Source organism: Mchenga conophoros, linkage group LG5 (assembly GCF_057382185.1).
Source record: "Mchenga conophoros isolate Kocher_MC1m ecotype Shallow Benthic linkage group LG5, M_conophoros_male_GT1.1, whole genome shotgun sequence".
Lineage (NCBI taxonomy): Eukaryota > Metazoa > Chordata > Actinopteri > Cichliformes > Cichlidae > Mchenga > Mchenga conophoros.
This window is the reverse complement of record NC_140530.1, coordinates 22,313,564-22,326,256: the sequence shown is the minus strand read 5'-3', so window position 1 is coordinate 22,326,256 and position 12,693 is coordinate 22,313,564. Positions and strand designations below refer to the sequence as shown.

General features: G+C 38.1%; 1 protein-coding gene across 1 annotated transcript in view; it reads right to left on the bottom strand.

The window, feature by feature from the left end:
* Nucleotides 1-3,144: 3,144 nt before the first annotated feature.
* iars1 (isoleucyl-tRNA synthetase 1) overlaps nucleotides 3,145-12,693 on the bottom strand; it is a 62,547-nt gene continuing 52,998 nt past the window's right edge. The window contains exons 27-34 of the mRNA XM_085274260.1: nucleotides 11,847-11,956; nucleotides 9,634-9,729; nucleotides 7,952-8,128; nucleotides 7,532-7,652; nucleotides 7,150-7,275; nucleotides 5,916-6,062; nucleotides 4,893-5,045; nucleotides 3,145-4,369 (exon numbers count right to left, since the gene is read on the bottom strand). Coding sequence (XP_085130386.1) covers nucleotides 4,287-4,369; nucleotides 4,893-5,045; nucleotides 5,916-6,062; nucleotides 7,150-7,275; nucleotides 7,532-7,652; nucleotides 7,952-8,128; nucleotides 9,634-9,729; nucleotides 11,847-11,956 — 1,013 coding nt within the window. The 3' untranslated portion in view covers nucleotides 3,145-4,286. The remainder of the gene's footprint in view (nucleotides 4,370-4,892; nucleotides 5,046-5,915; nucleotides 6,063-7,149; nucleotides 7,276-7,531; nucleotides 7,653-7,951; nucleotides 8,129-9,633; nucleotides 9,730-11,846; nucleotides 11,957-12,693) is intronic.

The following is a 12,693-nucleotide window of genomic DNA, read 5'->3' as shown; positions in this document are numbered from 1 at the left end:
ACATATCATGTAAAATGCTGCCATCCACTAGAACTTGTTTTAAATTAAGTGGCTGGTGTATTCCCCTCATTTGGCTTACCAAGCTCTGCATCCAAAGTAACAACTTCTTTTTTTATCCTCTTACCTACTGTGCTTACTAGGTAGTGTTTGCTGCTGTCATTCTGAAGTTGGCAACATGCAGAGCACTGAAAATTGTTTTACTGGCAGAGATTTAGATTTTTCCATTACACAGCACACTTGTTGCCAGGGTAGATTGTTAGAAACGACCCTTATTGGCTATATATCGTGAAAGAACACCCGTTTTTATTCTGCACAAGCAACTTCTTTTTTCTCTGTCACTGCAGTACACTATAATGAGTTTTGTTGTCTGTCATTAGAATCACACGACAGGGTTCATGTTCAATTCATCCGTGTAGCATAGTGTATTTCTGTAATGCCTATCAGCAGATGGGTCGTCGACCTGCATACTTGCCCAGGCTGAGGTGTGTAGAGGCACAAAGGGAGCAGCAGGAGCAGATGGGAGCGAGATGGATGACAGGATGATGAGACAGAGCTGTGTACTTAATATTTAACCAGTGAAGATGCATGCTGCTCCTCTCAGGAGGGGAGAGGAGAAAATGATCACAATGAAATAACACTGATTGTAGGGATGCTGGAATCAAAGGTAGAAAATACTGTGCTCAAAACAAGCATCATGTACTGAGCTATACTCAAATTATGATGTACTGAAGTATCTTTTAGGTTGTAAGAAACTTTAGTTAAAACACACACACACACACACACACACCAAAAAGACCAGTATAAACCCTTTATTGTAGATTTGCTGCCCCGTCCTGTTGTATCACCCGATTTGAGCCAAGCTGTTGAACATATGGCCTCACCAAATAATGTTTGGGTATTCTACTTTGGTAATTGGTAAGGTACTTGGAAACAGTAACTGTATACTTACTTTTTCATGTACTGCATAGGATTGAGAGGAAACAATGAAGATAAATGTGAACCGTTTTGTCTGGAGTTTTTTTTTTTTTTTGCATAATGTGATGCCACAGTAAGATTAACCTTTATTGTTTTGAATATAAAATGCCATCACTTTATCATACTGCTCAGTAAATTTGACTAAATTTGTGTGAAATCACGCTTTGATTTGCGCATGAATTCTTGAGTTATGACCAAAAACATGTTTTGTGGAGCCTGTTGAGTTTTGACAACCAAATAAAGATAATTGACTTAAATCTGTGTTATTCCTCTCTGCTATCCTTTTCATGTCATTTTTCCTGTTAGCTGACCTGATAAATACAAATACCAGATCAAGGTCAATTCATTAACAAATAAATGGTAATAAATGTACAATAACATATGGTATAATAATGAGATATATAGATTTTAAAGAAACCTCAATACATACTAAATGTCCATCCCACAACATAAAACCAACAGAAATGACATCATCACTGTTCCCCACCCCAAGATTTTGAGTAGCTATACTTCACCTTCCACAAGTTATGGGGGAAATTTAGAGAAAACTATTTCCAGACATTAATTATGATATTGATAATTAGGTTTTAATTAGTATATATTCACATGTACTTTGAATATTGTTTTTATTAGCTTAGAATTAGCTACATTATAAGCCAAAGTTGTTTTTATCTTAAAGGAGGAATAGTTGGTTGTTTGTACTCTGTGACCACTAAATTCTACACACTGTTCCTTTAATATGAGAATAACTTTGAATGCTAATATGTAAAATCACTCTGTGGATAACATAACACATCACACAATACTTTATTAATCCCAGAGGAAATTATGTGTTCACAGGTGCTCCACAGTGGATCTCAGTGACGTCGATGTATTTATGGGTAACTGTGAATGGAGGCAGTTTACTATACAGTGTTGGTGCTGATGACTTAGCAGGGTGCAGGGTGAAGAAATGTTTATGAGCATTAGCTGCACGGTAGAAGATTAATGGACTATTTATGCATTTAATTTGGATGTAAATTAATAGTAAATTTATGGTATGGCGTTGCAAGGATGTGTAGAAGATGATGTTTTGCAGCAGCGCCCCCAGCTGAGAATTACCTCAACTACCAAAGTAGACTGCTCTTCCTCCTGGCTTTTTTTAATAATCAAAATATGCAAATCAACAACCAAACCAACGGGAAACTGGTTTTTGCAGACACGGATTAATAAAAGTCCCATTTAAACATTCACTGGAAAGCCACATCAGCCTCACACTGTGCCCGGTAAATGCCTTATGAAAACCACTTGTGGAATCATCCAAATCAGTGTCTAATGCATGCTCTGTAGTAATCAGAATTAAAAACAGGCCCAGACATAACAATAAGGAATAGAGCCAAAAGAATAACCTAATGGGAAGATTAATACTTCTGAGATTAAGATAATACTTCAGGATAGTACTTTTGCTTGCACTGTCCCTTGGTCCTTACTAAGTTATAACTTTTTGGCTAAGAAGAGCCAAGAAGTTATAACATACAAAAAGCTGAAATTAAACAGTGTTGCAAACAATGAAAAGCATCCATTGATGCTACCATCTGTGCTTGTCCCTAGCCCCAGCATAGGATCATCTACATGGAGCTACATGCCTTTGAGTACTCAAAAGGGTGAAAACCCCTTTGCATAGGCTCAAATGGAAACAAATGCAGAAACAAAGTATTACACCATATATAAAAGATGGACTTAGTTATTGTGAGATCTCTGCAAGAAACTTGCAACACGATGCATGGTATCGATGCAGCTTGCAACGACGTGGCAGGTTGTGGTGTTGGGTTAGGAGGGCTTTCCAGTTACCTTGTTACTTCCGACAGAAGTCCAACTCACACATTAGGTCTTCTTGCTTTGGGCTGTTTTTAGTCAACTGAATGATGAATGTATCTGGATCAGAGGGTTCAGCTGGGAGTTATGCTAGCACTAGTCATCTAATTTTGGTCATGGGCTGCTTTGTTAATTCACTGTGATAGTGAATGTGATGCTATTTCGGACTAGGAGAAAACAGAAACTGAACAGCCAAATCCTTAAGAGTACCTGTGTGTCATACAAGAAGCTACAGTCTAAATTATGCATTACCTTTAACACTTCAGTTCAGTAAAAAAGTAAAGCACCCACGTGGAGTTAAAATAAAGAGGGAAATTAACTTCAGAGATTTTATTGTAACTCATTTTCAAAGTAAGTCCACATGCCAAAGTGTACTTTTACCACAGCTGAGAGCATCTGTAATGCATTTTGATGTATTTGTTCTCTGACCTTGCTGCTAAAGAAAGTAACATCAGTCATTCAAAATGTCAGACTGCAGGATCCCACAGAAACATTCTGTCTCTCACTGCCACGAAGAGGTTTAAGTGAACAGAAAGGAGACAAGGAAAAAAAAAACATGCTGATTCCAAGTCACCTTTGATTTATTCAGTCACCTAAAATAGTACACTATTCATTTGTTGCTCTTTTCATTGCAGAACCTTTTTGTCCCCAGGTACAGCAGCCCAAAAACCCATTTCACCTTTTAAATGCCTTTTCCATTGTCACAGGATTCTCAATGCAGTGAGCACAATGAGTTTATCTGTTAAATTCAAAATGGTGTATAAGCACAATAGCCCAAATTTGCTTTTCCAATTATGAGACAAAGCAATAATTACTCTGGACTAAGCTGCCTTCAAATAAGCCTCAAAGAGAAGTAGCTTGCATCATTATCATAATAAAGAAAATCATCCACTGGTAAAATTGACAGTTAATCAAATTAAACTGTTTCCTCGAAACCTGGAAAGAGCTGGTTATGTATGAACCATCACTGTGTTACAGAGGTGAACCCACTTTTTAGGAGAGAATGTACACCATCACCCAGAAAAATCCCTTCTTGGTCGACATTAAATATGACCTAACAAGATACTTTTCAGAAACAGCTACTTACAGTTGCAGACAAGGATAATATGAGGAGGGAAAACCTGTGTGGTTGTCAGGGAGAAAACTGGAGCGAGAGAGACCATCGACTCTTATAAAGAGACCCCCCCATTTAAATATAAAGACATCCCAAAACGTTCTTCTTTTTTTTTTCCATCTGAGTTTATGTTACACAAAGACTTTTCTGTTTGTGACTCTGCATTCTAACAGTTCTGAATTTGACAGACAACCCCTGATTTGCATTCAAAAAGCATCATAAACATATGAAGCTACTCCATGCTACTCCATCGTACATCAATCGGGCTATTGAGTGGTAGAAACCTTCATTTAGGGAACATGTGGTCTGTCAGAGACAAATGCTCTTCAGGTGGTTTGTGGATTTATGCCTCAGCGGTCGTAGGAAGAACTCTCACAAACAGAGTTTTGGTGTCAAGAGATTTGACTGAAGAATCAGCTGGCAGCTCTGGAAAACAGAAGTATTTATGGCTAAAATTACATTTGAGAAGAGCAGTTTTTAAAACTTTTAAAACCCTACAGCTAAGGAAAGTTACTTTGCTTTATCAAAGCAGTTAAAAGAAACTTGGTGTCTTTCAGGAAAATGCTTCGATTTTTTAAAAATGACAATGCACTAACTCGTGTTTTATACTTGATTTGGACGTCCTACTGGTTACAATAAAGAATACACAGCTTAGCATCTAACAACATACACAACTAGAATCTTACAGCTTTCCCTACAAGCTGAAAATCTTTTTTTAAAAATCTGCCTATGTGCAGATTTGCAAAATCTATTCCAGTCACAGAAGCCATTTTTCTGCATGTACTACTAGGTACTGAGTAGTATTTTAAGGAAAATCTGGCAAATACATTTACATGTTTTTACTAACTTTTCATGAGAAAGTGTGGGAGGAATCACCGTATCTCTATCAGCCATTAATTGCCTTAAAATCTGTTTCAGTGATGGTTTTAGTGATCTTTTTTTTTTTTACCCTGAGTAAGGTCCTCATCCAGGTAGAGTTTGAGCCGCCTGCTGCGGAGGCCAAAAACTTTGGCAGTCTCAGAGAGCAAGCCTTCGTGGTTAAGCCGATTCTGGCCTACTGGGTTGACCAGTAGGAGGGTACCCACGTCTCCTGATTGGCACTCTAGAAGAGATAGGGAGGGTGTTAAAGAGAACTGTACCACATGTTACATCATTAACAATGTTTTTTATTAGCAGGGATAGTTCTGTCCTGAGAGGGCATATATACAAGCTTCAGCTGGGAAAAGATGAGGAAAAACATCCTGGCTAAGTAGAAGGGAAAGGTGAAAGGACAGACTGAATGACTCAAAGGATAAAGTTGGATTATACTCAATTTCCTGCAGTAGAAGCAAAACTGCATCATAACTGCACAACCAGCATGCATGACTTGGAAGAAATGGAAGAAAAACCTAAACACAGCTACAGTTACTCCTTGTCAATATCCACTTAAAATAATAGGAATAACTGTAATGTTGACAAGAAATCCATATACATGGTAGTTGATGGTAGTGATGAGGAGACAGATGCCACTCTGTCTTCACCAACAGCTGGTTAACTTACAAAAAAAAATGAAAAATGATCTTGATGAAAAGTGCTATACAAATACAGGTCATTTACCATTTACCATGACCATTTGCCTGTGGTGCTGATGACCACAGGCAAGCACTTTACCATTTTTAGTTTTGGTGGTAAGCTAATTTAAGTGGCTGTGCAGGCACAAGTACAGAATAAATGAATAAATATATGAATCAATGTTTGAAGCCCCAGTGGAGGAAATTTGGTCTGGAGCAAAATCAATGTCAAACTTTTCATTTAAAACTAGTTCAATCTCGAATATAAATGCAAATATAAAGAGGACAAAAACAAAACAAAACAAAGAAAATCTTCTCAATATTTCTCTCAAATAAAACGTTGGTCAGACGAAGATTAATCTTTAGAAGTGAGAAAAGCGTGTTGTGCACATAAATTCAGTTTCTGTGGCTGCTTCTCTCACCAGCTGGCTGAGCGTTGCATAGTAGAAGGTTTACATAAGGACACGCGATGGTGTCGGTGGAGGGGGCGGGGCCAGGTGATGCAGTTCCCGCAGTCACTGACAAAGTTTTACCAGTCAGAGTCTGCACGTCCGTTTTGCTGGTCAGCTCTGTGAGAAACAGACAGTTACAAATATACATATGTTTCATGATGATTTGTGAAATCTATAAAAACCAACAAGTCCTCAGTCACACAGAGTTAGAGATCTGGTGGAGACCCCCTGGCAACCACCTGTAGCTAGGGAGCAATGCTTATTCTCTAACCAGTTAGTCAGTGGTTGTTTCACCCTGCCTGCTGCTGGATAAAATGAAGGCAAGGCAGTATTCGCTTTAGGTTTGCATCACAGTTACTGCTTAGTGAGTAGCTGTCGAGTGTTTGCAGACAAGTCGGCACAAACTACGTCCATGGCAACCACAGCAATCACAACGAGGTCTCAGCACAGAAGACCTCTTTGTGGAATACTCATTTTTCCCTAGCGACTGGTGGTTGTCATGAACCAGTCTCTAGGCCTGCATGACTGGGGCCTAAAAGATAAAATTAGTTTAAGATTTATTATCACAGGATAATGGTTGATTTTACTGTTGTCATGATAAATGAAATCAAAAAACTGACTAAGCTCTGTTGGCATTTCTCGCATGATAAAGTGCTCTAGCTTATGTCAGAAGGCTTTATGAAATGTTTATTTTCTCTACAGTTTAACAGAAAGAACCATTTTATGACTAAATAATTAATTAATTAATTCTCTTTGATTTCAATTTGCTGGGGGAAAAAAGCACAATATTATGTTGTTTAATAATAATTTAAATGATCCTTACTCTTAAAAATGAACTGCTCTGCAAAGTGGAGTTTTACAGCGAAAGTTTGCTACACTGTGTGTAACTACCCGTGTTTTCTGTTATTTTTTACTGACATTATAGCTATGAAGAAGATCAGAAAAGTGGAAAAGAAAAACAGTCAAAATTCTGCAGAAAAACTATAAAATTAAAAATGGTTAAAGTGTAGCACGAAAGCAGCCAAAATAAAGGACCCAGAAATATATAAAAAGAAAAGTGAAATAAATGACAGATAAAATAACCGACTGGTAATAAAGGAAGAATTTTCATTGTTATTAAATATCTGGAGGTAAAAAGAAGATGTACATTTTTAAATAACATGATTAAATGTTCTCATAAAAAAGAAGGGAGTTTAGTTCTCACCAGTTCCGTCACTGAAGAATTTGAGCTGTGTGTTATTGGTTCCAAAGATGCTGCTGCACGCTTTCTTCAGCTTGTCCAAGTCTAGCCTGTTATCCCCTTTGGGATTCTCCAACAGCACTACACCCTCTGCACAAGAAACCAGTTCAAGAGGATTATTAACATAGCCAAACAGTTACTAAAAGTAAATCACAGGTAAGATAATGTTACTGTATTTATATTATAGTTGTATTTAATATTATATGTGAATTTGGTTGCACATATGTATAATCTCAATCATCAGCAGAGAATATTTATTTTAACTCTATTTAAAATTAGACAGTTACAGTTTTTCCTGTTACACCACTTAAACTGGAGAAAAACAGATTCTCTCCCCATGTGCTACCTTGTTCTTTGTTGTTGACCTTCACCTGGAGGTTGACATATGTGCAAGCTGGTCCATTTAGAGGAGCCCGAGGGGCCGAAGATCCCTTTACTATGGTTAACTCCAGGTCTGAACCCTTCAGCTGCAACAGACATAGAACAAAGAGTGAAAGAGTCAATAGAGAAAAGCACACATAAGTTTCAGTCTCATGACAACTGCAACAAATATACTTAAGAGATTTGCAAGAAGGTAACCACTAAACACAAAGTTAAAATTTTTTTATTACTGTAACACCAATTTGAGTGCTCCTTGTGTATATTATGTATATGCTAAATACTTTCCAGCACGTTTCATGAATGCTTTAAGGTTGTGTCAGACTACAAGCTGCTACAAAACTCAGTCATATATAACCCTGCTTGGTCTACACGTATTCTTTTATACCTGGGTCTTTTCATCTATGATAACGCTGGCAGTTTTTGGGACAGGGAAGGGGAGAAGTGGAGCCTTTGTGGTAGCCAGGATGAAGTCAGTGTGAGCCTTGATCACAGAGTCCAAGTACTCCCCCTCTGGCTGGGAGCGGTAGTACACCGTTATCTCATCTGATGGCACCAAATGCCCCTAAGACCAGACATTAAGAGACAAGTGGCATGAGAAGTGAGAGTTTTCTTTATTGGAGCAGGTGAGTAAACAGGCTAAAAGTCTTGCTTCAGTGGGTCTTCAAACAACAGCACAAATCCAATGACTGCAAAGGACACAAAAAATCTTTAGCACAAATAACTCTCTTCAAAGTTTTTTTTCCTCCTTTATAAATAAATTACATCTGGAGGAAATGATTACCTGAAAGGAAGAACGAGACAAACAAAATGAAAAGATGAACAAAAGAGTAGAATAGCTGGATTAAAAAGCAGAGACCATACAGGAAGAAATAAAGGTGAAAGCAAACAAGGGGACATTTTTACTGGATGACAGCCCATTTATTTTGGCATCATATGCCGCAAACTTCCAATAACCTTGACATATTCAAACACATTGATCTAATCCTATTCTGAGTGTGCAGCTGGGCACACACATGCACGGCCACACACACACGTACCAACAGTGTAGCACACACATTCTTGCAAACACGCCATTTGCAATATTTGGCTCAAGGGCGGACAGACAGCCAGGTACAGAGAAGTCCATAAGAGGAAGAAGGTTTAAAGGGTTCTCCAAGTCAAGGTAACTGATCCTACCCTGATGGGGCTAGTACAGTGCACATGAGCCTCTGTATGAGTGTGTGGTGGGAAGGGGGGGAATAAAGCAACAGATCTCTCCAGTTGGGGAACAGTCCATTAAAAATAAGGAAATGGTGACCCCTGTTTCTCAACTCTGCCTCCCACGCAAACAGTGATAACAGGTGCAACCCACCAAACTACTACCAAACATGTACAAGAATTGCTAAAAATTAATTCCCATCCACAGGGTGGAAAATTCCTGACAGATCTCAGTTTGAAATAACTGGAGGAATTTAACCTGGCAGGGAGCCAATGCACACCACTGCTATAGGGGGACGGAAAAAACTGTTTGTTGCTTGTGAAAACAAGGGGCTGTTGGCTAATCCGTCTTTACTCCCCAGACCACTTCAAAGCTCGAACATTAGAATCTGAAAGGGGCCAGACTGTAATTAAGCTTCCATTAAGCCTGCCTTATGATGGAGAAACCTCTAACTGTGACGCTGCAGTGGAAAGATTTCAAAACTGCCCGGACAATACAATGAGACATAAAGACGAACGGGGGGAGGACTGGGGTGACGGAAATATAACAAAAAGCAAAGTTTCTGTTTTGACTCTACGCTGCAGTCTTGAAACATCATCAGATTAACTAAAATGGGAGTGGTTTAAAGGACTATGATCATACATGTGAAAGCAGGGGATTGTTTAGTTTGTTTAAATAAAGGAAACATCCTCAAAAAGTTCACATCTGAAGCAAAACCACTCAAACTGCCTTAGTGGCATGTTTTGTTTTGCTGTTGCAACTACGTCAGGTTCTGCTTATTAAACACTGGATTGTAAAATTCAGGAGTGGTGTGTTATGTGTCCCTCTTGTTTCCACAGCTAGTAGTGGTCCAGAAATAAATGCCCCACCTTCTTGCGTAGTTTCTGAATGCGGTTGATGACCTCTCTGGCAACGCCTTCATCCACCATAGACTGATCTGGGGTGACATCCAACAGCACCAGGACCTAAATGATAACAGATCATGAGCAGAAGAGAAGAGGGGAAGATTAAACTCTTAGCAAAATTTATGACAGAACTCTCCTGATGTTTTTCTGTGACTTGAGATGAAGGTGGCGCTCTAATAAACAAGATTAAATTCTGGGGATCATAACTTAATATTTCAAACAGGTCTAACAAATGTAAAAAATAAAAAAGCCATTTTACATTATTATTACTATTATTTTATTTTAGATTAAAACAGATGTTTGGAATAATATTTAAGCTGGAGGTTTAATTAATTTCATTAGTATTTATTCTAATCCAAGCTTTTATGTCTTTAAGATATGTCAGGTACTTTGATCCAGAAAGTGAGAAGATCATTAGTTAATGTAGCTATAACTGTGAAAAATGTACATAGCACTATCTGCACAGCAAGTTAACTGTGTGCTGTGTTTTCCAATAATACTCTTAAATAGAAAGAAACAATGAGGTGAAATGTGCTCGTCCTGGCATACAAAAACTGCCACAAAAACTGAATACGAGTCATAAAAAGAAAGTATTTCACACAAAATAAAGATCTTCAAGCATTACTAATCTCCTAATATACACATACAGCGGCCATGTTTTTTTCTACAGATGTTCAAATGCTTGTTAATGGAAATATCTAATCAGCCAACACTTTTTGGCAATTCATGAGCAAAAATGCTAATGCCAGGTTGTTTCCAGCTGAGAGGAATGCAAAAGTAACTTAAATAAACCCTTGGTACAACAAAGGTATGCAGAAGAGCATCTCTGAATGCACAAAATATCAAACTTGGATTACAGGAACAAAATATTGCATTGGTTGCCACGCCACTCCTGTCAGCTTAGAACAGGAAACTGAGGCTGCAATTCAACAAAATTTTGGCAATAAATGTCTGGGAAAAACACTGCCTCATCAGATGACTTTGAATCCGCTTCAACTTTTGGATGGCATAAATTACATGAAAACATGGCTCCATCCTCCCTTTTATCAATGATTTAGACTGCTTATGGTGATGTGCATGGCATCGTTTAAACTGTTTAAATGCCACGGTTTACCTGAGTATTGTTACTGACCATGTCCATCTCTTTATGACCACAGTACCCATCTTCTGATGGCTCCTTCTAACAGGAGAACTCAAACAGCCTCCACAGTTACCAGATCTCAATCCAACAGAGGCCCTTTGGGATGCAGTGGAACCAAAGATTATCATCATGGATGTGCAGCCAACGACTCTACAGCAACTGTCTGATGCTATCGTGCCAATATGAACCAAAAGTTCTGAGGAATGTTTCCAGTCCTTTGCTGAATCTATGCCACAGAGAATTAAGGCAGTTCTGAAGGCAAAAGGCCGTTCAACCCAGCACTAGGAAGATATACATAAAAGCGCCAGTGAGTGTAATTAAATTACTTTAAAACTGAACCATCCAGTCCTTTACCTCATTGTTACAAACTATTACTTTGAAAAGGTTAACATTTAGAGTTGACAAGAGCAATCTTTAAGCAGTTAGTCTGCTATCCTATTGCCCAAACATTTACAGTGTCAAAATGTAAGACAACATCCAGGCAGCAGTAAAGGATATACTGTCTGCTTCTCATTTTATCATGGATAGAAGGAGAGAAAGATGAGTGAATGTACACATAAAACAATGGAGAAACAGAATATGAGAGAGAACAGAGCGTCAGACAGATGGAACCTGAAGAGTCAGTGTGAGCGAGTGAGCAACAGAGAATTAAAAAGCCAGCTCAGTAAACTGGTATTAAGCTGCAGCCGTGTGGCATGTATGCGGTTGAAAGAGCACTGATTAGAGAGGGCCTCTGGGAAATGCATATATACTGATTCCACTTAGCTGCGAAATAATTTCATACATCACACTCACAGTAAAGAAACATAAATGCATTTACAGCATGTGGCAGCTTGGTGTAGCAACAGCAGCAGAGTAGTTCTTTTTTTTTTTTAAGATCTAGTCACATTACACTGAGCACCTGAATATAGTCAACATCGACAGGTAGCCAAAGCAAAGAGGTTGCAAGACCTCCTCCTTGCATTTTATTTAAACTTCACACGGTGGCCAAAATTCTTTGGATACAGGGTTGTAATACCAAGAGCACTGGGTTTACCTGTGCATCAGAGTGTGCTTCATATTGTGCAGAGCCTGAGCTCTGATCAAACGTGTACATCAGCCTCAGGTCCTCCTCATGGAGCTCATGACCATCCACCACTATGGAGCCTGCAAATTAAGCAGATAATTCATCATAAATATATACATTTAGCAATATAACGTTCATCAATTCCAAGATAAACAAAGTTTTTGAGTATTTTAAGTAAGAAAATGTTGGTTACCACAAATCTTTTCTTTTCTAATCTCAATAAATAGTAATTATTTTTTTTCCTAAGGAAAAAAAAAGGATGACATGTGGATTGTATAACCATGTTAAACACTATACTTAGTGTATGATTAAAATTATTGATAATAAATTAATGCAACAAAATATCTGCATTTCTATTCTAATATCTAGTTTTACAAGGATTACTATGCTGGCAAGAGATAATGGATTATTTCTAAGTGTTTTAAAAAAGGTTTGCCATAATGATTACTGATGTGTGTTGTGAATGAATCAAAACTGGCTGCAGACACTGTTAAAAATGATTCAACCTATTTATATCTCTGTTTAAATAAATGTGCCCCATGATTTGGTGGAAGAGTTCATCTCCTGACAGGACTTCTAAAGGAGATTTGAGTTTTAATCTCATTTATAACTTGAAATTTAATTTGTTTTCTTGTTTTCTGGGGTCTGGACTGATGTTTGTTTGTATTTTAATATTACTTAAAACTTAAGTCTTTCTAGCTGCATCCGCACTAGATCTGAGCTTTAAAACAATACCGCAAATGCAATCTGCTCAGGTTCATATCTCCATTTTGCCAGTGGCAGCAATTACCCATATCTCTGTTCTGACTAAAAACCA